Below are 22,696 nucleotides of genomic sequence, written 5' to 3'. Positions count from 1 at the left end.
GAAGGAGGAAACTCCAAGTGTTCTCTGATAGTTGCGGGGAAGAACTGTGTGTTGTGGGTAGCCTGGCCTGCACCCTCTTAGCTAGAAAATGCTGTTTAATCATCTATGTTAAAGTAAGCTTCCCCTGATAGTCCATTTGGCCACTGTAAATGATGTGGAGCATGGCATTCCTCACCTCAGCCATAAAAATTTCTTGGGTTAACCTTTTTAGCTTGTTAAAGAATAAGGGCAAGCAAGGCAACCAAGACAGTACTTTTTCTGCTTTTTTGTAATTCTAAATTATGAAATATACTATTTTCAGATTCTTGGCACTGGATTCAGTTTTGCATCTCCTATTCTATTCTGTTCCCACGCCTTGGGACGTGGTGGTGCTGCGGGTTAAACCACAGAAGCCTCTGTGCTGTAAGGTCTAATTCACGTGACAGAGTGAGCGCCCATCGCTTGTCCCAGCTCCTGCCAACCTAGCGGTTCGAAAGCATGCAAATGCGAGTAGATAAATAGGGACCACCTTGGTGGGAAGGTAACAGTGTTCCGTGTCTAAGTCGCACTGGCCATGTGACCATGGAGGATTGTCTTCGGACAAACGCTGGCTCTATGGCTTGGAAACGGGGATGAACACTGACCCCTAGAGTCGAACATGACTGGACAAAAATTGTCAAGGGGAACCTTTACCTATTCTAGCCGCTGCAATAATTTACTGAAATTTTTGAGTTTGCACAGAGCAGATTAAGTATAAGCATGAGTATAAAAAAAACAAACAGCTCAGATTCATGAATAATATACCCCCTTGATACATATGTGTGTGTGCCAGCAAATAAAAGAATAATCATTCAGTTATAGTAAACTTTAAGAATGTTTACTGGAAAAATGTTGAAAAATAAACTGACAGTAATTAAACATTTGACTTGGTATAGATTTGGTTTGTGCTTGACAAACCTATAACAGTTTCATAACGTACATTTATTCAGGCAGCCCTAGCATCATCTTTAGTAACATACTGAACAGTGGGCACCTAGCAACTAACAGTCCTAACTGAACACTAACATACCAACAGACATATTAACAGACAAGTCTCAGATTAACTGTCACTTTTTCTTATATCTGAGAGTTAAACATCTAAGCACCTATTGACTGACACTAGACACAATCTAATTGGTTTTCTTTTGCAAATAACACATTCATTCTTATATACACATATATACACATATACATGCTGGGTTGCATACTATTTATAGCATAACTTTCCCTTTTTACCTGTCATTAATAATAACTGCATACTGTCAAGTAAATTCCAACTTATGGCAACACTTTCCAGGGTATTCTAGGTAGAGAATACACAGAAGTTATTTACCATTCCCTTCTTCTCGGGTTGCCCTGGGACTATGCAGCTTGTCCAAGACCACACAGGCTGATTCTTCTCTTGTGAGATGTAGTACGGAATTGAAGTCCCAACCTTTGGCTTAGCATCCAGGTACCTAAACCACTGAGCTATTACATGTCCTCAAATATATATATATTAATATGACAGTTCTGGAGTGAATAATCACTTTTCCTTTTATTGGTCAATATTAGTACAGTACTTGTTTCCCGCTGGAAATGGAATCTAGGACCTGCTTTCTCTCGCAAAAAGGCTCCTTTGATAATACATCCTTCAGCTGGAGGATCCTCGCCTCCACCCCACATCACAGCTGACCCCATTCAGTTGGATTGTACTGTTCACCTAGATAACATTTTGGGGGATTTGGAAGGGTTGTTGTGGAATGGAGGAGAGAAAATTCTGCTTCCGCAAGGCCAGCTGCATATACCTGACTTTAGATCCCACAGAGTATCTCAGCCTCTTTCACTTGCTGCTAGCAGCGGTTATAATCACACCAACACCACACCAGTTAAATTTCAGAGTGGTTTGTCAATGATAGCAGTTAATATTCTCTGCTGAGTTTGAAACTAGTCTTTCATGCACACTGGGATGACCTAACCTGGATTTCTTCTGCCTGCAACATAGTTCTTTTGCAGCCTATTTATGTGTCCCAGTGAATATATATGTCTTTGCAAACGCTCTCTGCAAAATTCTCTTTAGGGAAATAAGACAGGCAAACTGTTGCTTAAGGGCCTCCAGTACAGTAATGTTATTTCCCACTAGATGGGAGTATAACATTTCTGACAGTAAAAAGCCAGCTAATATATCAGCGAAAACCAGCGATAACTCTCTTAAGCTACAGGGAATGTTCTTAGCATACCAGCTGAGGAATTCATATTACTAATAGATGAAATCAACAAGATAATAATCTCTTACTACAAATGACCTTGATGTGTCTGATGCAAAGCTCTGGATCAAATTCTGATGAAGTGCATATAATACAGCTCAGAGAGGCATCCTTGGTGCCAGCCCAGTCTGGAGGGGAGTGGGGGGGAAAGCATCCAGTTTTTAAAGACTAAATGTGTTTGTGCTCAGTAGTTATCCCCATTCCTTCAATTAGGCCCCATTTTGCTGCCTGAAGTGAAAAACAAGTGATGTTACACACCCCTCAGGTCCAGCAAAAACTTGCCAGGCTGGCAATTAAGATTTTTTGCAGCGTGACAATAGGCTACCATCTTCTGCCATGCCAAGCCAAGCCAACTTTGTGGCACCCAGCGCTACCATCCGTCGCAGGTCATTCTCCACCAACCACATCACTGTTGTTGCACAGTTGTGCAAATGTTATAGCTTTTGGAAGTGACTTGCTATAACTTCCACAGGCATTCTCTATTGCGTTCTGAGTTGTGTGACTCAGCGTGCAACAAGTAATATCTACATAAATGTTTTATTCAATGGCAATTCACTTCTAAAGATTACACCTTTTGCATAACTGTGCCACAGACTTTGAGCCTCTGTCTAACAGCAGTGCTGACTTTCTCTACAAACTAGGTCTGAAGTGGTATTTCTTCACACAATATTTCAAAATTGGGGATATACCCTCTTGAAGATCACAAAGAAGCATGTCCCTCCCAGTGCAAATTCCTCCCTCAAAAAACAAGTGGAAACTGAAAGAACAATAACTTTATTCTTGAGAGTACAGTATTCTGTGTTTCAGTCAGTTTTGTATTGAAACAAAATAAGATCTGGAGACATCATCACTTCAGTGTTTTGACAATAATTTTTTTGTACTTCATATTTAGCCTGTTCTAGGTATAATTTGTAGTGGTTTTGTATTTAATTGCCGCAATACTGCACCATCATATTTTATTATTATTAATCATCTCGGTTTCCATTGGTTCCTTCTCTGCTTTTGAGGTGGTTGCGTGGGGCACAGTGTTGTGATTTTGTTCTCTCATATACTCCCTAAATTATAACTGCATTTTAATTTAATTATTTCCAAAAGAGAAAAATAACCTTTAGTTCAAAGCAAAAGATTATTACAGAATCTGTATGCTGGCTCTAGAAAATCAGACTACAGATAATTCCCCCCTCCCAGTTTCTCACTTAAAACATGGGCATGTTGATGCAACTTTGTTGTGCTGACATCTTATTTCACAAGAAAGGAACTCCATTCTATTTTTTCCCACCCAGGAAGAATCTCTACTTACTTAGAAATGAGGTAATTACGTAACTCTGCATAGAACTGCGATGAGGATTGGCTGTTTGCAAATGATGATGCTAGCAAAGCCTGTGCTTCATTTCAGCTCCTCTGCACCAGTAAGGATGTGTTTAGATAGGCAATGGAGTGGCTGGGATTATGCTATAGTATTTTCCTGAAGTGGCTGAAGTACAAAAAAGCTAAATCAATGTGGCCATGTTTTGAGTGAGGGAAAAGGGTTGATCCATGGGCTGGATTTCCTTACTTAGGGTGGGTATATCTTCGGCAATAATGTTTTGCTTTATACCAGAGAGTTGGTTCCTTTGATGAACCTCCCTGTTTTTGAAAATATAGAAAGACATATAGGTCAATGTTGGTGGTGGAGAACTATTTTTACTAAACAGATAGAAGACGTTTTTTAAAACCCTCTGTGCAAATTCTATAAATAATAAAGCAAAATGTATAAATAAGGAAAGCTTTAAAAGCTTTTGGACTTAATTTTTCTGAACAAGCTAGATCTGTGAGGAAACTCACAAAGGAGAGGAAGTCGTCATTATCTTCCAATGGCAGGGCCTCTCTGTTCTGCAAGGTACTTCTTACTGATATCCACCCCATATGAACAGTTGGTACACAGTGCAAAGTTCCTCCCGGGAAACTCACTCCATAATCATATATGCTCCATCAAAAGCTAATCCAGCCCAAGGAAGAGTAGAAAGTCACAATTTTCACGCCATAATTGCTACTCTAAATTGCCAACTTTGGTAACAGACACAAACAGAGGTTTGAGTTTTTCAGAATGTGGTAGAGCTACAGAATCATTGAATAACAGCCATAATTAAAAGGATGTCAAAAAGAAAGCAAAGTACAATCTCCATTATTAGTTTCTTTAGGGAATAGAAATATGGAAACCAGTCATCAGCCTTATAGAGGGACTGATACCACCATCCAATGTGACACCAGCCAAATTGTGCATTTCTTTTGAACCACTAGAAAAATATGTCGAAACTGCAAGTGTGGGCAAGAGGAGCATGATGTTCCCACAAGCAATGAGGATGACCGTAAAGTGGGGAAACTCTTTGAGGATACAAAATATACCACTCTTATTGCCAAGCTGAAGACGGATGGTATCCCTATGTATAAGCGCAACGTGATGATATTGACCAATCCTGTGGCGGCAAAGAAGAATGTGTCCATCAATACTGTAACTTACGAATGGGCACCTCCTGTTCAAAATCAAACTCTGGTAAGATACCATGATATAAAAGGTTGTGTTTTCTTTAATGAAAATGAGAAGGAATAAAACTTCATCATGAAGAAGTGAAGTGCACAGGTCATTGAGAATGCATGTATTATTTTGTTCTGGATCACTGCCTTGTTTTGTTTTGGTGCAAAAGAACTTTCCTGAATTTGATACTCTCCAGATGTTTTGGGCTTCAGTTCTCGTCAGCCACAGCCAGCATAGCCCACGGCCAGGACTGTTGGGAACTGCAGTCCATAGTATCTTTGAGGCACCAAATTGGAGAAGACTGATATAAAATGAATTGAAAGTGTAAGTGCTCATCACAATAGCTAGAAGTCATGGATCCTACTGAAAATGTAAATTTGGTGGAATTTGGTTTGGTCATCCTTTTCTCTTGCCGGTCTCTGCTAAAGCAGGTGAATTCTGAACAACGAAGTACTTAACTAGCCCTGTGCAAGGGACAGAAGGGAAATAGGTGTGTTTGGTTATACATGGTAAGTGCGGTGAGGGAGAGACATTGTGTTAATGGCAAGGATTAAAAACTGCATTAGAGACCTTTACTACCACTTAGGGTGATTTATGAATTCCCAAGTGAAGCATTTTAAAAGGGCTTCCAGAAATGAGACGTAGCATTGGAAAACTGGCTTAGTTTATGTCATTGTTTAAAAGCTGAGAAAAACACTCAAGGCTCCACATTTCTTTTACTGTATATGGTCAGAACGAATTTGGAGTTGTCATCCAAAAAGACAAGCTCTCTTGGTATTATTAACAGTTCCTCTAGATGAGATAGTTGGATAGCCTTGTTGGGTATTTTTTTTAAAAAAAAAGTTAATCCTGAGTCAAGTTTATGTAGTGTCACATTGTGTGATCTAAAGCAGGAGGCTAGAGATCTGTGTAATCATACGGGAGCTTTAGGGAGTTTTAAGAAAAAAAATGTTTGCATGCAGGTATTAGTTTTTATTACTGTACATCTTTGAATTTTAATATCAGCTTGTTTAAACAAGCTAAGCAGCTGGAGATCACGTGCTCCTCATCCCATCCTACAAACATATAACGTCTCCTTTATGGAAGAAAAATTGGTTGCAATTACTCTGAAATCTAATGCACTCTAACTGCCTGAAGATACTCAGTGTTAACTAAACATTGTTAGAGCCGTTACTGCGCTGAAATAAACACTGGGTTTTATGTTATGAAACCTCTAAATGCAGCTTTACTTGTCATTGGCTTCTACTGTCTCAGTAATTCAGCGTGGCTTAATGTCCCTGCACTTTCACCACCACTCTACACCTTGGTATCCATTCCCAGCAAACAGTCCATCGCCACTGTGCTTAAATGCTACTAAATCTCCCTTTGGTTGCCTTCCCTTTTTGTCTGTTTAAAAAGCTGGGATCCCCCAGGCATCTGATCCCTAATGGTGGCAATTCTCTCCTGACTTTTTAGGCGAGACATTACATGCAGATGCTTCCAAAAGAGAAGCAACCCGTGGCTGGCTCTGAAGGGGCTCAGTATAGAAAGAAGCAGTTGGCGAAGCAGCTGCCTGCTCACGATCAGGATCCATCCAAATGCCACGAGCTCACTCCTAATGAGGTGAAGCAGATGGAGCAGTTTGTGAAGAAATACAAGAGTGAAGCGCTTGGGGTGGGAGACGTCAAGCTCCCGAGCGAAGTCGAAGGCAAGGCTGGAGAGAAGCATGTCCCGAATAATGGAGAGAAGGGCACCTCAGCCACTGTAGGAGCCATGGAAGACAAGCGGGCAGCTCAGAAGGGGTCCCAATATGTAAGTCTCTCTCTCTCTCTCTCTCTCTCTCTCTCTCTGTACATGTTCATGCATGCATCATGCAGATAAATGGTAGTAAAGCATCATATTTTTCTTTTTTTAATTTTGAATATCCTGCTGTATTCTTCCTGTATGCACTGCTCTGTTTATTGAAAATTGCTAGTGTTTTATTATTGGGGGTTACCGTGTTTCCCCCCCCCCCCACAAGCTCAAATAAAGAAGCTAAGAGTAAATGCCCCTGCCAGTCTTCTCTCACCATAGCTGCAAGTGTTCTGAAATTGTCATGTTGGGGAGATGAGAGGTAATGGCTAGCAAACAGAAACATGACATCTACAATTTTTCCCTGTTGCTCATATTTAACATGACAGGCTTTAATGTGAAGAGCATTCCTATCTGGAGAACAACCCTTGAATTAGTGGGATTAATGCAACTGCTGACCCCGTCCAATAACTGATTGGGTCTACTCTAGTCAGGATGTCTTGTTGGCCATACAATTTGTGAATTCTAGGTGATCCTTAAGGTTATCTAGTCTAGCCCTGGGAATCTTGCAGTTACAGCATCCCTCACAGGTGGCTGTGTGACTATCTACTTCAATTTCTCTATCAGACAAGAGGCGGCCACCTCCCATAGCAGTCCACTCTGAAACAGTGTTTACCCTTAAGGCGTTTTCCCCAAGGTTTAGCCAAAGTCCACTTCATTGCCATTTCCCCTGGTTCAGTTCCTACTCCTGCTTTCTGGAGCAATAAACAACAATTCTGCCACACCTCCTACGTGACAATCACTCAGCTGCTACCCCAGGACCTTGACATAATGTGCCGCACTCCATTCCTGCATAGAGATCAATATTTAGATTCTTGAGAAATGTTTTGCTATATTTAAACAGGAGCCATTACATTTCCAGAAAAAATAGTGTGGTGACGGTGTTTCCTTTTCAAGGTAAAAAGCCATTAAACCTTGCAGGAAAATAAACCTCCTTTGATGAAGAGGAAGGCAGCTGGATGCTGAGCAAAAGCTAGGGAAGACATGCAGGTTTTTTTCTCTTCCTTCACATAGTGTATGCCAGTGGAGAATGGCCATTAGTTTAATTTACTGTGAAGTCTCATGGCTTGACTCTCATGGCTTCATTTACTGCACACTAAAAGTAATAGGTGTGGAGTTAGCAGGGAATCTGGACAATAAGTTCTGAACGTACTAAGGGCTCAGTTAAGAGATAAGGCTGAACTATACTGTAGTTTAGGGCTATGAGATATTGTCTGGGAAAGCTTTGTCTTGCACACTTTCCCTTTCCTCTCTTCTTCCAGAGGCAACTTTAAAATGTCTGCTTCTTGCCTTAAACTGATGTTTCCCCTTAGGTTTGAATTGTGGGGCCTGGTGAGTTTAAACCATGGTCTCCGGAAACAAGCCAGAATGAGAAACCATGGTCTATCTGTGACTTGTTTCAATAAATTGCATTTTGTACTAACTGCTCTGCCGCCTTCTGGCATCCAGTGACAAACTACAGTCAGTGTAAAAATAGGTGTGGATGCATCCAATCTCTTCCCACCACCTTACACTAGGAAAACATTAGCATTACATCTGAATATTGCCTGTATAAAGAGTTTTCAGTGGGTAGAGTCCAAAGCAGTATCAGGTTAACTCCATCAGCCTCTGGGATCCTTTGGGCAAAACCCAGTATTTGAACAGCTAGAACAGATCCTTTTGAATCAGTGGATGTGTGTTGTTTGTGATTAACAAACATTATTTGTTTCAGTAGTTCTGTTCCAAGGGACGTGGTGGCGCTGTGGGCTAAACCGCAGAAGCCTGTGCTGCAGGGTCAGAAGATCCGGCAGTCGTAAGATCGAATCCACGCAACGGAATGAGCACCCGTCGCTTGTCCCAGCTCCCGCCAACCTAGCGGTTCGAAAGCATGCAAATGCGAGTAGATAAATAGGGACCACCTCGGTGGGAAGGTAAACAGCGTTCCGTGTCTAAATCACACTGGCCATGTGACCACGGAAAGATTGTCTTCGGACAAACGCTGGCTCTATGGCTTGAAGAGCGGGATGAGCGCCGCCCCCTAGAGTCGGACACGACTGGACAAAAATTGTCAAGGGGAACCTTTACCTTTACCTTTACTAGTTCTGTTCCAGTTAGATTTAGATCCTAGGCTTGAAAGAAAATGCACAATCTTGCTAGTTCCCACCTCTACCCATCATCCTACATAACAAGCTGCTTTAAAAACCGAGGGAATTATTGCTAAGCTCAGCAGTTTAGGTATCTGGCTGTGGAGCCGGATGTTGAGAGTTCAGTTCCCCGCTGTGCCTCCTTAACAGGGGCTGGACTTGATGCTCCATAGGGTACCTTCCAGTTCTATAGCTCTCAGATGAGTATTATAATGCTGATGAAGATTATGAGGTCATAAACTGGTTCATGGCCATGACCTGGCCTTAGGGATACAGACTGATAAACTGTGTAGTAACTTCTATAGCAGAAAGCATGCAGCATCACTGTGAAACAACAGTTCCGCCTATGTTGTCCACACCTAGTGGATCCTCCATGTTATGAATTATTTTGTTTGGTTGACTTCTGTTATCTTCCGTTCCTCCTCTCCTAGTTTATAATCTCTCTGCAGGAATCCAACTTGTGGAAATTCATAGTTCCTAAGGAAGATTCTTATCTTCTCTGGCTTTTCAATTTTTTTTAAAATCAGGCATGGATCTTTCCTCCCTTCCCCCAATCATATGATTAGAGCTAGTGTCAAGGGAATCTTGACATTCTTCAACCATGAATTGTCTGTGGTGTTAGTGGAATAAAATGTTGCTCTGTTTGAGATGTGGGGATTTTTATCTCTTTCTTGGTTATTTTTTTAATTATTTCTGTAAGCCTTTGGAACACAGTGAAAGATTTCTCAGAGAGATGCTTAAGCTTGAGTGCCTCTATTTGGGCCTTAACCTTTCTTTTCAACCATGAAGCTTCGTTTTCTAAAGCATTTTCTAAACCTCAGGCCCTGAGGTCCAGTCTAGCCCTCCTGGAGTTTCCCGCATGGTCATATTCCTTTCCCCATGATACCTTTGTTTGGTGGTTTCCTAGCTTCTGTGTGGTTTTTCCCTATTCTATAATGCCTGTGTTAAGGCTTATTTACTGTCTGTAGGAGCTTTGAGCTAAAATACGCTGTGAGTTTGGGGTCCTACAATTTTTCCTTTGGTCACATGAGCAGCTGGAACATAGGGCCTGACAACTTCCCTGAAGCTAAATTTGGCAGTGGCCTACAAGAGTTTTATCTCCCCCTCCCCTAAAATAAATGTCCTTTATGTCTTGTTATATAAACTACGTCAGTTCTTATGGATTAGTATGTAGTAATTACCATCGAGCAGACTTCTACAGTCTCTGTCTTGAGAATCTGGTAATGTCTCTTAAGAGCGTGGGACCCGAGAATAGAAGAGGATGGAGTCCATTTCTTGACCTGGATCAGATGTTGGAACCTCCAATTTCAGCATCCATTAGCTTATAGCAATACAGTGGTATCTCACTTGACGATGTTAATTCGTTCCAGCGAAATCGCTGTAGAGCGAAAACATCATCAAATGAAACGAAAAAACCCATTGAAACGCACTGAAAACCGTTCAATGCGTTCCAGTGGGCTGAATACCTGCTTGTCCAGCGAAGATCCTCCATACGGCGGCCATTTTCGGTGCCTGTAGAGCGAGGAATCTGTCCTAGAAAACAGCGGGGGGGCATTTTCTTCAGCTGGTTGCCATTTTGAAACCCGATGATCAGCTGTTTACTGATCGTCGTAAAGCGAAAATTGGTTCCCGAAGCAGGGAACCAATCATCGTTATACGAAAAAGTCCCATTTTAAAACATGGTTTTGCGATCGCAAAAGCGATCGGAAGAAACCTAATCGTATAGCGATTTCCTCATTAAGCGAGGCAATCGTTAAATGAGGCACGACTGTACCCTCTTTTTTTTTTTTTCTTTTTCTTTTTGGCATGCAGAAGTGTCTTTCTGATAGCTCTGAATAACTCTTATGGTTTCCTTGCAGTTCTGTTTCCGATGCAAACAAAGCATGAAAGAAGGTGACCCAGCTGTCTATGCTGAGCGGGCCGGGTATGACAAACTCTGGCATCCAGCTTGTTTTGTCTGCTGCACCTGCAGTGAACTTCTGGTAGACATGATCTACTTCTGGAAGAATGGGAAACTCTACTGTGGCCGACACTACTGCGACAGTGAGAAACCCCGCTGTGCTGGATGTGATGAGGTAAGCAAGGTTCGCTTCTGCTGTTTCCACTAGAGCAGTGGTTCCCAACCTTAGGTAACCCACATGTTCTTGGACTGCAACTCCCATAAATGCTGGTGCGCACAGGTGGTGTTGAAGCCTTCTGGGAATTGCAGTCCAACAGCACCTGGGATATCCAAGGCTGGGAACTACTGCTCTAGAGCTTGAAAAGGCTGTTTCTTTGGACTGAATGTTTGACAAGCACTCAGGAGACTTGGGTTCAAATTTCCACTTGGCAGTAAAGCTCACTGGAACACCTCCGGCCACACATACTCAGATTGACCTGCCTCACATGGTCGTTGTGAGGGTGAATTGGGCGGGATAGTCTTGTATTCTACCTTTCGACTCACTGAAAGAAAGGCAGGATGTACATGTAGCAAATAAATAAAGTAATAGTTCCCAAAAGTTTTCTAAATTTGGTCCTTCACGAAAGAAGCCATAGAAAATATGTGCCTGCAAGAATTGGCTTAATCAGTCCTATAGGGGATCTGCTTTTTTTTCTAGCACTGACCAATCAGATACCACTAACGGGCAGAACATAATGATGATTGCAATCTGCTTGCATCTACACTTGTGCTGGAAGCTAAGCATAGTCTGAGCACAGAGGTTCTGTTTAGATTTTACCGCTAGTAGACATTCATAAATGTCCAAACTTGGGCCCATCTCTATATCCCTGGTAATGAATGTCACAAGCTATTCTTATGTTGTGTGAAGAATTATTTCATTCCCTGCTCCCTTCCTGAATATACCATAATTTCTGCTAATCAGCTTCCAAGGATATTCCGACTGCCACCTTGTGACATACTTTAAGTAGACAGTGCGGCATTTGAGGAAAGGGGGCAGTATTCTGTTAGATATTACAAAGAATGGGGCAGCTTCATTCAGCGGCACTTCTAAAATGGAAGGACCTATTTCGCTGGTTTTCCCTGCAGGCCCCCAGGACCCCCTCCAATAATCTGAAAATTCCACCAGCTCCCCAAAGCAGAATTTCAAGAGCTCCTGAAAATGCTTGGGGTGGCCTCCCTCTTTTTCTCAGATTTTGTCTCGCCATCTTCTTGTTTGTTTGTTTGTTTGTTTGTTTATAGGGTCAAAAAACTGAGGAGGGGGAGCCAATTTCTAGACTGGTCTCTTGTTTTGATCTCTCTTGGACTTTACTTTCCCTTTGATTGGGTGTAATGGACCAATTTTGGTTACCATAAGCAGAAGAAAATTAAAGGATAGGCCGTCCTGCAGTTCTTCTCATGGTTAGGTTTTAAGCCAAGGAGGAGAGGGATTTGATGGTTTGTAGCATTCACTTGTTCTATCAATGTGGGCTTCAAGGAAGCCTGGGATTTCTTTCTTCAGTGTGGCTTGGGTGAACATCATAAATAACTCTAGGTTCTGGTGTATACAGCAGTGAAGGTGGGACTTGTTTTGCCCCTAGACAGGCTGCTTGAAATCCCTACTTCATCTTGGGGTGTCACATACTCCTCTAACATCTGTTACATCATAAGTACCATGTAAAGCACACTATCCCATTTTGCTGAACAGGAGGCATGACTCACAAATATAGCAGCAACTTCCATCAAGTAAATCTGTATCACATTTTCTCTTTGGGGGAGGCAGAGGTCCGCCGTTTCTACTGACTGCTTTCAGCAGAAATCTCCGGAATGCTCTGCTGGGGGCAATGAGCTCAATTCATAACAGAACTGGGCCGTTTATTAAATGGGAAATGGACCTCAGTTGATAAGACATTCTAGAAGAAAATAATTGTGCAGTTAAGAGTGTTGTGTCTCTGATATCCTTGTCTTTCTGCAGCTTATATTCAGCAATGAGTACACCCAGGCAGAAGGTCAAAGCTGGCATCTGAAACATTTTTGCTGTTTTGATTGTGACTCTGTCCTGGCCGGAGAGATCTATGTTATGGTGAACGAAAAGCCTGTCTGCAAACCTTGCTATGTGAAGAACCATGCCGTGGTAAGAGAACCAAAACCTGCCTGATACTTACAACTCCCATATCCAGTTATGCGCATAATTGCACTTTCTCATACTTTACATAGAGTAATACATTTGATGATGGTGGTGGTGATGAAAACAGGGATGTGGGCTGGGAAGATGAAATTGCCAAGATTATTCAACACTATTCATATCCAGTCAGAAGCAACTTCTATTAAGTTTTATGGAGTGTACTTCAAGGTCAGATTGCAGCCATACCACAGCACTCCCAGTGCAAATAAACTCCATCTTGTAAATGTTAAAATCCAAGACTTCATAATAGTATAAATTGGTGACTCTTGGTGTCGCAGTTATAGAGGCAGCAAATGTTGTGGTGATAGAAAAGGTAGCTTTTGTGGACTAGTCGTATTATAGAAAATGGTCATTAAGTGATAGAAACAATTCCATTTATTTTTCAATCAAGCAATTCTACCTTACAATATTATAATTTTATGCTGGTGAGTTCTGGCTTCTGCCTACTTTTCCAGGGTTCTCTAGGCATAGAGCCATCAGAAGTGGTTTACCATTCTTTTCTTCTGGGGTAACCCTGGGGCTGTGTGTCACTTTCCCGGGGGTTACAACAGCTGAAGTCCGATAAGCCAGTCCAGGGTCAAGAATACCAAGAATGCAAAGCCAATGTCCATAAATCAACTCACAGAATGAAGTCCAGTGTCAAAGTCCAGAGTCCGATACACAGCGTAGTCCAGGGTCAGAGTCCGAAATCCAATACCAGCGTAGTCCAAGGGCAGAGTCCAGAGTTCAAGGTCAGGAACACGGTACAAGAAGCGTGGATGCAAGCCAAGGTTTTGACTCTTTGCTTCCACAGAATTTCTGGCTTTACTGGGAGCTGTTTTATAGTAAAACAGCTCCTTGAGCTGCTGGAAAGCTTTCTATCCTGTTAATACTCAGGACTAGATGATCGTAGGTTTCTGTGGACAGCCTTTGAGCGATCCTCTGATCTTCTTGTCCTAAGTCTTTCCCGAAGCCTGGCCCGAAGCTTGTCTGCCATGGAAGGAGAATCTGGAGGCGGTTCAAGTGTTTCCGATCTCTCAGCATTCTCTTCAGCCTCAGTTAACCCATCTGGTTCCAGGTCTTCGGATGCACTCATGACACTGTGCAGTTTGCCCAAGGCCACACAGGCTGGCTCTACTCTCAGGAGGGACTCTCTTATAATGGTGGGGTATCCAACTCCCAACCCCTGGCTCTGTAGCCAGATACCCAACTTGCTGAGCTGTCCAGCCAGCTCTCTAGTCAACATAATTGTATATATATTAACAGATTAACTGACATGTGAAACTCAATATGTGTCACACTTGAGTGTCTATCATTTGAGTCCTGAGTATTCTTATAAAGGATTTCTCTGAGCTTCCAGGGTGGGGCATCTTGCAACCTAAGAAGCAGCATCCCTCCTGGGTCAGGTAACTAGTAGTTTTTGGCTTTCAATGTTCTGATTGAAGTACTCCTCCGGTGTTGCTTTGGTGACTCTGTCCTATGCTTTTTGACAAAACATGGTCAGAACAGGAAACTTCCATGGATAAATTGTTGAAATAGGCACAGCACACCTGAGAAATGAAATGTCTCCTCAGGATGATTCTCCATGTTTACTCTTTTTTATAAGATAGTCCCTCTTGTGTACTCCATGTGCAGCAACACTTTTCTATTTCTGCTAACTGGTCACACAGCTCAGTGAGTTGGAGTACCTGGTTGTAGAGCCAGGGGTTGTGAATTGACTGAGCTACGCAGTCCCAGAGTACTTGGAGAAGAAGGGAATGGTAAACTATTTCTGAGTAATATATATCTAGAAAACTCTGGAAAAGGTTTGCCATAAGTTTGAATTGACTTGATGGCATGTATTTACAGTGGTACCTCGACTTAAGAACTTAATCGGTATTGGGACTGCGTTCTTCAGTCGAAACGTTCCTCAGTTGAAGCACCATTTCCCGTAGGAATGCATTGAAAACCATTTAATCCGTACCTGCTGTTTTTCGTTCTTAAGTCGAGGCGCTGTTCTTAAGTCGAAGCATTAGTTCCCATAGGAACTAATGCAAAGCCGGTTAATCCATATCTACCACTAGGGGGTGAATTTTTCTTCTTCTTTTGACCTAAGGTGAACTTAGGTCAACAAAGGGCAGGAAAGGTTTTTCTTTTCTTTTTTCTTTTGGTTCTTTAGGCTCCATTCTCAAGTGAAAGCAACTTTTTGCGAACGGAGCCGTTCTGAACTCAAATCGTTCTTATGTAGGGACATTCTTAAGTCAAGGTACCACTGTATATTATTTCACTGAGCAGAATTGTTTGACTGAAATATAAATGAGAAGAGTCACTATAAGGTAGAATTGACTTCAACCACACATAATTTATTTCTACTAAAGTCCCATGAACACTTCTTTGAAATTGTTTCTGTATGCATGTTACCCCTGCTCTTATCAGGGTAAAACAGAGGTGGAGAAACATGTGCCTATCCAAATGTTGAATTTCAACCCCTATCATCATCACTCCAACATCTACAGGCCCACAGATTCCCACCTAAAAGATCAAGTGCATATTTATGAGAATATTTTCTAGACTCCACATCAGTTTGTCCAGTTAATGACTTCCCCAGGATGTTCTTTGATCTACCTACACTATTGTTTTAGCAGGTAGTATGCATTTTTTAAAAGGATGTTTATTAGCAAGGTTCAATATGTTGCTACTGTTTAGTTTTCCTCCTCTTAATGGGCTTTTTTTTTTTTGGTCTGCTTTGCTGTTTGGGATTTTTTTAATCTATAAATTATAGTTTCCCATCAACAGAACCTACTGTTCATAGGAGTATTTGATACTCCCATCCCACCCCAGTTCTGTTAATTATTTGAAATGAGCTGGCTTAACAACATTTCCTTGTGTCCTTCAGTACATTGTTTTCTAAAGAACTTGCTGGTGCATGACACCTCATTACTGCAGAGGTGAAGGGGTGGGGAGCACAGTCTTTAAGCTACTACAAGAGGCATTTCAGTGGCCTACTTCTTTCAGACAGTGGATGGTGTGATAAAGATTGTGAGTTGACTGTACCAATGTGCATCTCTCTTTCTTTCATTGCTTATTTAATCTAATGTTGTTTTTATGATGTTGCTGTGGACTTGCAGCAATCTATGAACTAGTGGCCTTGAAAATTTCCTGTCACGAAGAGCCCTGCTTAAGTTTGCACTCAAGGCTATGGCTTCCTTTATTGAGTCAATTTTCACCTCATATTTGGTCTTCCTCTTTTCTTGCTGCCTTCAACTTTTGCCAGCATTATCTCTTCTGGTGTACCTTGTTTTCTCATGATGTGCCCAAACTATGATAGCCATAATAAAATGATATAAACACAGAATCTCTGTATTTTTTTTTAAAAAAACCCAGCCTATTAGGAAATAGGATTCATTGTCAAGCATCCTCGCCACATAATTGAGGCTGCCATGCTATATCTAGGAGTAAGTTGCACAGAACTCATAATCAGTGGAGCTTACTTCTGGGTGAACATGTGTTGGATGATTGAAACTGTATGGAGAGGGAGAAGAGGGCCACAACTCGTGATCTCATAGAGCTCCCAGTTGCAGAGAGAGCCTATGCATATACAACAGGCTTCTCTATATGTAGATGGCGGAGGATGCATTCCTAATTGTGTAGAGTGATTACCTGGCAAGAGCTAGAATGTGACCTAACATTCTCCAAAGTGCTGATCAGATTTATAGGGGAGAATTAGGAGAGGGCCATGGCTAAACAGCCAAAGGGGGTAGGCTCTGCATGGACAAAGCTACATAACCTGCCCCTCGTATCTCCAAGTAGAATGGGGAAAACTGCTACTCAAAACTGTGGAAAGCTTCTACCAAGCAGTGATGATGACAGCATGTGGACAGACCTACCAAGGATCTTAATTGGGGAAAAAGCAGCTTCCTATGTTCCAAACCCTTTTTTTCTGTGTATAAGTAAATTTGTTTTATAGAAGATAGTTTATTCTGAGTCTTTATGGTACCAGGCTCCTGGTTTGTTGATGGAAAGCAGGGGGTGTTGAAGAAGCCTTGGCAGTTGACAAAATATTTTAGCTGCCATCCTATGCCTATGTACTTATTTTCGTTAAGCTGTGTGGGACCTCTTTCTGAGCAAATGAAGTATAAGGTCACAATCATCACTTAATAAATTGTGGCATTAGTCGTGGTGTCTGGGGAGAAAGGGAGAATGTGGAGGAACTGAAGTATGAAAGATAATATCATTATTATACTGGTAATGATATTAATAGTAGACATTTAACTGTTGCTGGTCAGTGACAAGGAACTCTTGGGTACAGGAGAGAGGGCCTTCTCTGATGCTGCTCCCAGACTTTGGAACTCTCTCCCACAGGAGGCCAGGCTGATGCCACCTTTACTGTCCTTCCGCAAGCAGGTGAAGACCTTTCTCTTCAGACTGACTTTCCTTTAGTGATTGGCTCTCCTGAGAGGGGTTGTTTTTAATGGAGTGTTGTACTTTACTGCCTGTAAATGTGTTTTGCTGTTGCTTTTGTATACCATTTCTAATCTGTTATTTGTTTGATCCTTTTAAATATTTGTATACTCACAGTTGTTAGCTTTAAATACTGTCTTTTAATGATGTAAGCCGTCTTGGGTCCTTTTTAAGGAGAAAGGTGGGATAAAAATATTTAAAATAAATAAATTGCCCTTATTCTTAATGTGAGTACTAGGCTGGTATCTTCAGCAATTTGGTAAGTGTGGTGTTTCCACTTTGCACAACATTGCCACCCAGTGGAGGCCTCTTCAAAGCATTCAACGTAGCGGTCAATAGATGCAGGACGAGAAAGCTGGTAGGAGGGCAAGACAGTACTTTTTGCCTGTCCCACCTATAGCGTCTCCCTGAATAGGATGGATCCTTATCAAGGAGGCAAAATTGTCCATTGCCACGACTGTTCCCCTCTTCAGAATGACTTCAGAGGGAAATTCAGAGCAAGGATATACTTGATTGCTCGTTTGTTGACATTTATTTCCACCTTCCCCCCACTGAGCTGAAGGCAACATACTTGGCCTCCTTCCTCATCCCAGCAGCCTGTGAGGTAAGACAAAGGGGAACAAAGGCCAGCATCATTTGGCAGGCAAATCTTAGGTTTTGCTAGAAGAATAATCAAATAATCAAATACAAGCTGCAAATGTATTGCCATACAAACTATAAATACAGGTGGTGACCCTATAGTCTTGTGATCTCTTTTGAATGGTATGAAGTCTTATTGTGTGTTTAGATGCAAATAATGTTACAATCTATTGATTCCATGAGCTACCAAGTGCTTGGACTAGAGCAGACATTTTCGACTTTTTTTTTGTTGGTTGGTTGTTGTTTTTTGTCATAACGTAAAGATAATATGAGAGAAATATAGGGCGAATCAGAACTGTGTGTGTCACATAACAAATCTCATAAGGGTATGTGTGAAGAATTGTCTCCAGTCTGTGTCTCTGTTCAGATGTGCGGGGGAGGCATATGGCCCCCTTTGCGAATAGCTGGACTAGAGAACTGCATAGCTATTTCCACATGCACAGGCATAATCTGGCTGGCATAATCAACTGAATGAAATTTGCAATGTGGATTGTCATTTAAAAAGCTTTTTCTAACATGAGATTTAAATTTCAGCTAAACATAAGCACGCATGTGTGTGTACATGCACACACACACACTTGGGAGAACTTCAAGTAGCAAAAGAGGGTTAGGAAAGACCCTTCACTTATTTTGCAATCTGAATCAGGGGAAATTGGCTGTCAGTTCTTGAAATCTATCTTTCTGTTCTTTCATTCCCCATCTTGATCACACTATATTATTGTTTAAATGTTTTATGATTGTGATGTTTTATTGTATTTAATGATATTTTATGATATTTGTAAGCCGCCCTGAGTAGACACTGCCTAGGGGGCGGGGTAGAAAATGGATGGATGGATGGATGGATGGATGGATGGATGGATGGATGGATGGATGGATGGATGGATGAATGAATGAATAAATAAATAAATAAATAAATAAATAAATAAATAAATAAATAAAAGTGATGATAATACAGTACTTATCACCATGATAGGTATTATCATCACTTATCATAGTGATAAGCGATGTGGCTGCAACTGTTAACACCATCCTGCCCTTAACGCACAGGGCTTTGTTGTCTTCTAAAACTTGAAAATAATGCATGCTGTTTTTTCTTCTTAACTCCCTAGGTCTGCCAAGGTTGCCACAATGCTATTGACCCTGAAGTTCAGCGTGTGAGTTACAACAGCTTCAACTGGCATGCTACCACAGAATGCTTCTTGTGCTCCTGCTGTAGCAAGTGTCTCATTGGGCAGAAGTTTATGCCAGTAGAAGGAATGGTCTTCTGCTCAGTGGAATGCAAGAAAAAAATGATGTCCTAATGGGGAGGCGATCAAATTGAAACCAAGCCTAGCCTTTATTTCAGAATCCTCTGCATTTCTACTGTACTGGGGCTTTTTTAGCAAAATAAAAAATGTTACATGGCGAATTCCAAAGATTTTATATTACTAACTTGATTACTTGTAATTAAGTCCCTGTGCCCTTCTGTGTTCGTAGTGCTTTTGATTAATTGTCTTAAGCTCAAAGCAGAGTCAAAATGTGAATCTGATTCAGGGCAAGATCGTTGTGGTCTGCAAGAAAGGGCTCAGTCTTTAGCAGTTCCTTAAAATAAAAGGAAAAAAGCTTTCTAAACAATATGTAACATATGAGAGGGAATGCTGAAATGAAAACTTTTTATTCTGATGTGCTGTTTTTATCAATGCTGAAAAATTTCACAATGGAAAGTCACATTTGAAACCCTGGTCTTCTGAAATAGCTGGTGCTGATTCGGTGCAGCCTCAATTATGCTGCTGTGATTTTTAAAACTATCCAGTTGTCTTTTATCATTTTGATCAGGCACCAAAGTCTCAAAGACGTGAGTTTCAAGGTACATAGTGAAATGTTTTTCTTCCCTAGATCAGAACTTAATTTTTTTAAAACTGAAATTCATATGGGACTTACGAGTGTAACTAGATGCTTGTTGAAATGAAGTTTTGCAAAAATGCAGAGCCCCCTGACTTTTTAAAAATCCCTGTACAGTATATATATATATTTCCTGTCATGTTTGTTGGCCTCTGTCAAATGTTTCACCCACCAAAAGAGGCAATAAGCAATATTTCTCTCTGTTGAAGCTCAATTACATGAATGAATGTGCTAGTGCAGGCCAACACTTCTCTTCTGCTTCCTAGATTGTCAAGCTTATTTTCATTACTTCAGGTATTATTTTTCTCAACAATTTTTAAAATGTAATAGTAAAGTGAGGCAGCCTTTTGTGGATGGCAGAACATGACCTCTGTAATAAATAAATAAATAAACAATCCCTAGTGACTGCAGAAATTATCTGGGGAGCAAACACACTACACAGTACATTGTGTAGCCCGCCCCTGCACCCCAGTTGGCTGTTTAAATGGAGAGACATTTTATTTGGTGGTAAGATCACATTAGTGCTATACTTGTGGGTGCCACCCTTCTCTATGGCATCTTTGTTGCCCATTTGATACGCTCCTCAGAGCCCTGATTTCTGAGAGTGTATGTAGTTACGTGACACAATTGCAGCAGTTTGATACTACTTTAATCATTATAGCTCAACTCTATGGAATCCTAGGTGGTGAGGGACTGTGAATTCTGTGTTGTAGTTCAAGGGAGCATACTGGAGATCTCTAGCAGAAAGTTCTAAATACCTAATCAAATGACAAGTTCCAAGAGTCCATAGGAAGAGCCACGACAGTAAACGCAGTATCTCATTTCTGTACCTAACCTTCAGAAGTTTGTAAAGGATTCTCTTCGAGTACACCTGGTTTCCACTATAGTGTTTGTTTGGTTTTTTGCCAAGCAGCATAAAGAATGGTGAACAAAGATGCAGTCATGATCTCGCAGGCGGCGGGGAATGTAACTAATGTGCCCTCCCACATTTCTCTTTCACCTTCTGCAGTGCCTAAGCTTAAATTACTAAAGCAAGCTTAAATTATATTGCTGGTGAAATACATCCCCAGGAGCTGTCTCTACCATTGAAAATGAAGATGGTAGATTTTTTTGACAAGGGTGGCTCTAAATCAGTTGGAACCCAAGTCTATTTTTGCATAAAATACCTCCCAATCTGCAGCCTTAGGAGGCCAAACAAAGTGTAAGAGAACATTAGAGAAGGTTGCAGGTCATTTGTGGAATGTGTACAGTATATGCCAAAGGTCCCAATTCAGCCTTCCTGTCTCCATGTAAGCTGGTGAAGGTATCTTGGCGGCAACCCCATTCAATCCTGGCCAGTCACTGTAACGGTAATTTTGAGCTAGATGAACCAACAAAAGCATGCTGGTCCTTCTTTACCATGAATGTAAGAAACTACGTAGCAAACGAATAGAGTAGGGCTGTTGACTTTGTTACCTATGCAAACTATTTCAGCTCAGCAGTTCTAACATTAAGGGGATCAATATACCTGTAATTAAAATTCTAAAATAAAATTCTTCTCTTGGATCATTTCTGAGTTTTTAATACTGTATGTTTTGTTTTGCCTTCTGATCATTGCAATTACTCTGCTAATCCAGCAGGGGGGGACAGCTTCAAAGATAAAACCAGCTTTCTGAATTTTCAGCATAGAGATGGAAAGAAAAATGAGGTCTTCACTTTCCTAGTTTGAGCTACTGACATTGGGGCTTCCATTTATTTAAAATAAATTGAAATTTATTTTCAGCCTTTGCCTAAAAAGGACCTAAATTGGCTTGTAGGAGCTGATATTTAAAACCTGAAGGTCAGAAATCCTCCATTACTGTTCTGTGGCGTCCTGCATGATTAGAGTATATAAATGCTGTCTTGTTATTAAAACCATAACCGTTAGGTTCTGCTTTGTTACTTAAATTATTGTTTGCATATTATCCCATGACTCAAGTCACCATTTTACCCAGCTCTGTGATGTTCTTAAGGTGAGGGAGAGTGACCTGCGTAAAACCATCTAATGAACTTGGCGACCCAGGGCATTTTAAAATCTTGATCTCCGAGGGTACAGTTTAGCAACCAGAATGCTTCCCCATACTGGATTTTTCAAAAGTGGTTTGGTTTTTTGTTATTTCATTCTGTAAGCATACTTCACTTTCCTCCCCTCCCTTTTTGGCAGGGGGGGTATTTAAAGCATCCTTGTTAGAAATTCTTTGTGCTGGTTATCATAGTTGGCATTTAATGTATTTATTACAGTTTTTTTGTTCGTTGTTGAAATGTTTTCCAGGTGCTTCTAAAATTCCTGCTTTCATAGATTTAACAATTCATATCAGGGTTAAAATTAGTACAGTATTCTAAACTTTCTTCCCTAACAAATACCAGCTTTTCAGACTATAAACATTTGTCTTCCTATGTTATTCTGCATGCTTTCAAACTTTCTTATCCTGTTTGGGAAACTCAAGATGATTTTCAGACTTTTGTCTGTCTGGATATTACTTCTGTCACTCTTTTTGTATGCATGGACTGCTTAAAATGGGTTCTTTGTTCATCTGGTTTCTTTCCACGGGATTTAATAAGCTTTTCTTGCCTTTTTTTCTTTTCTTGCTCACCTGTCCTGTAAAAGAGTACAATCGCCGTATATTCTATGTGTTGAATACTTTGAATATCTGACATGCAGCATAGGAGTATTTGATTTATACGTTTCCATTTGCTTTTTCTTTCTTAACCTGAAATAAATCCTGTGCAGTTAAGACTGCACTTGTGGTCTTAATTTCTTTTCTTTTTTTAATTAACAGTTAACAATAATTCATGCACCATTTTTATCTGTTTGAGAGAAAACTTAATCGCCTGTCCTTTTTCTACATTTTATAAACTGTTACTTTGTTTTTTCAATACATTGAAAATCCTGCTAAGAAGATAATT

General features: G+C 40.9%; 1 protein-coding gene across 1 annotated transcript in view; it reads left to right on the top strand.

The window, feature by feature from the left end:
* Positions 1 to 21,319, top strand: part of TES (testin LIM domain protein) — a 39,727-nt gene extending 18,408 nt beyond the window's left edge. Inside the window, exons 3-7 of the mRNA XM_020789700.3 lie at positions 4,545 to 4,797; positions 6,235 to 6,570; positions 10,592 to 10,807; positions 12,623 to 12,781; positions 19,000 to 21,319. Of these exons, the coding sequence (XP_020645359.2) occupies positions 4,545 to 4,797; positions 6,235 to 6,570; positions 10,592 to 10,807; positions 12,623 to 12,781; positions 19,000 to 19,191 (1,156 nt within the window). The 3' untranslated portion in view covers positions 19,192 to 21,319. The remainder of the gene's footprint in view (positions 1 to 4,544; positions 4,798 to 6,234; positions 6,571 to 10,591; positions 10,808 to 12,622; positions 12,782 to 18,999) is intronic.
* Positions 21,320 to 22,696: the final 1,377 nt, after the last annotated feature.

This window comes from Pogona vitticeps, chromosome 5, assembly GCF_051106095.1.
Source record: "Pogona vitticeps strain Pit_001003342236 chromosome 5, PviZW2.1, whole genome shotgun sequence".
NCBI lineage: Eukaryota > Metazoa > Chordata > Lepidosauria > Squamata > Agamidae > Pogona > Pogona vitticeps.
This window is presented reverse-complemented; position numbering and strand designations above follow the sequence as displayed.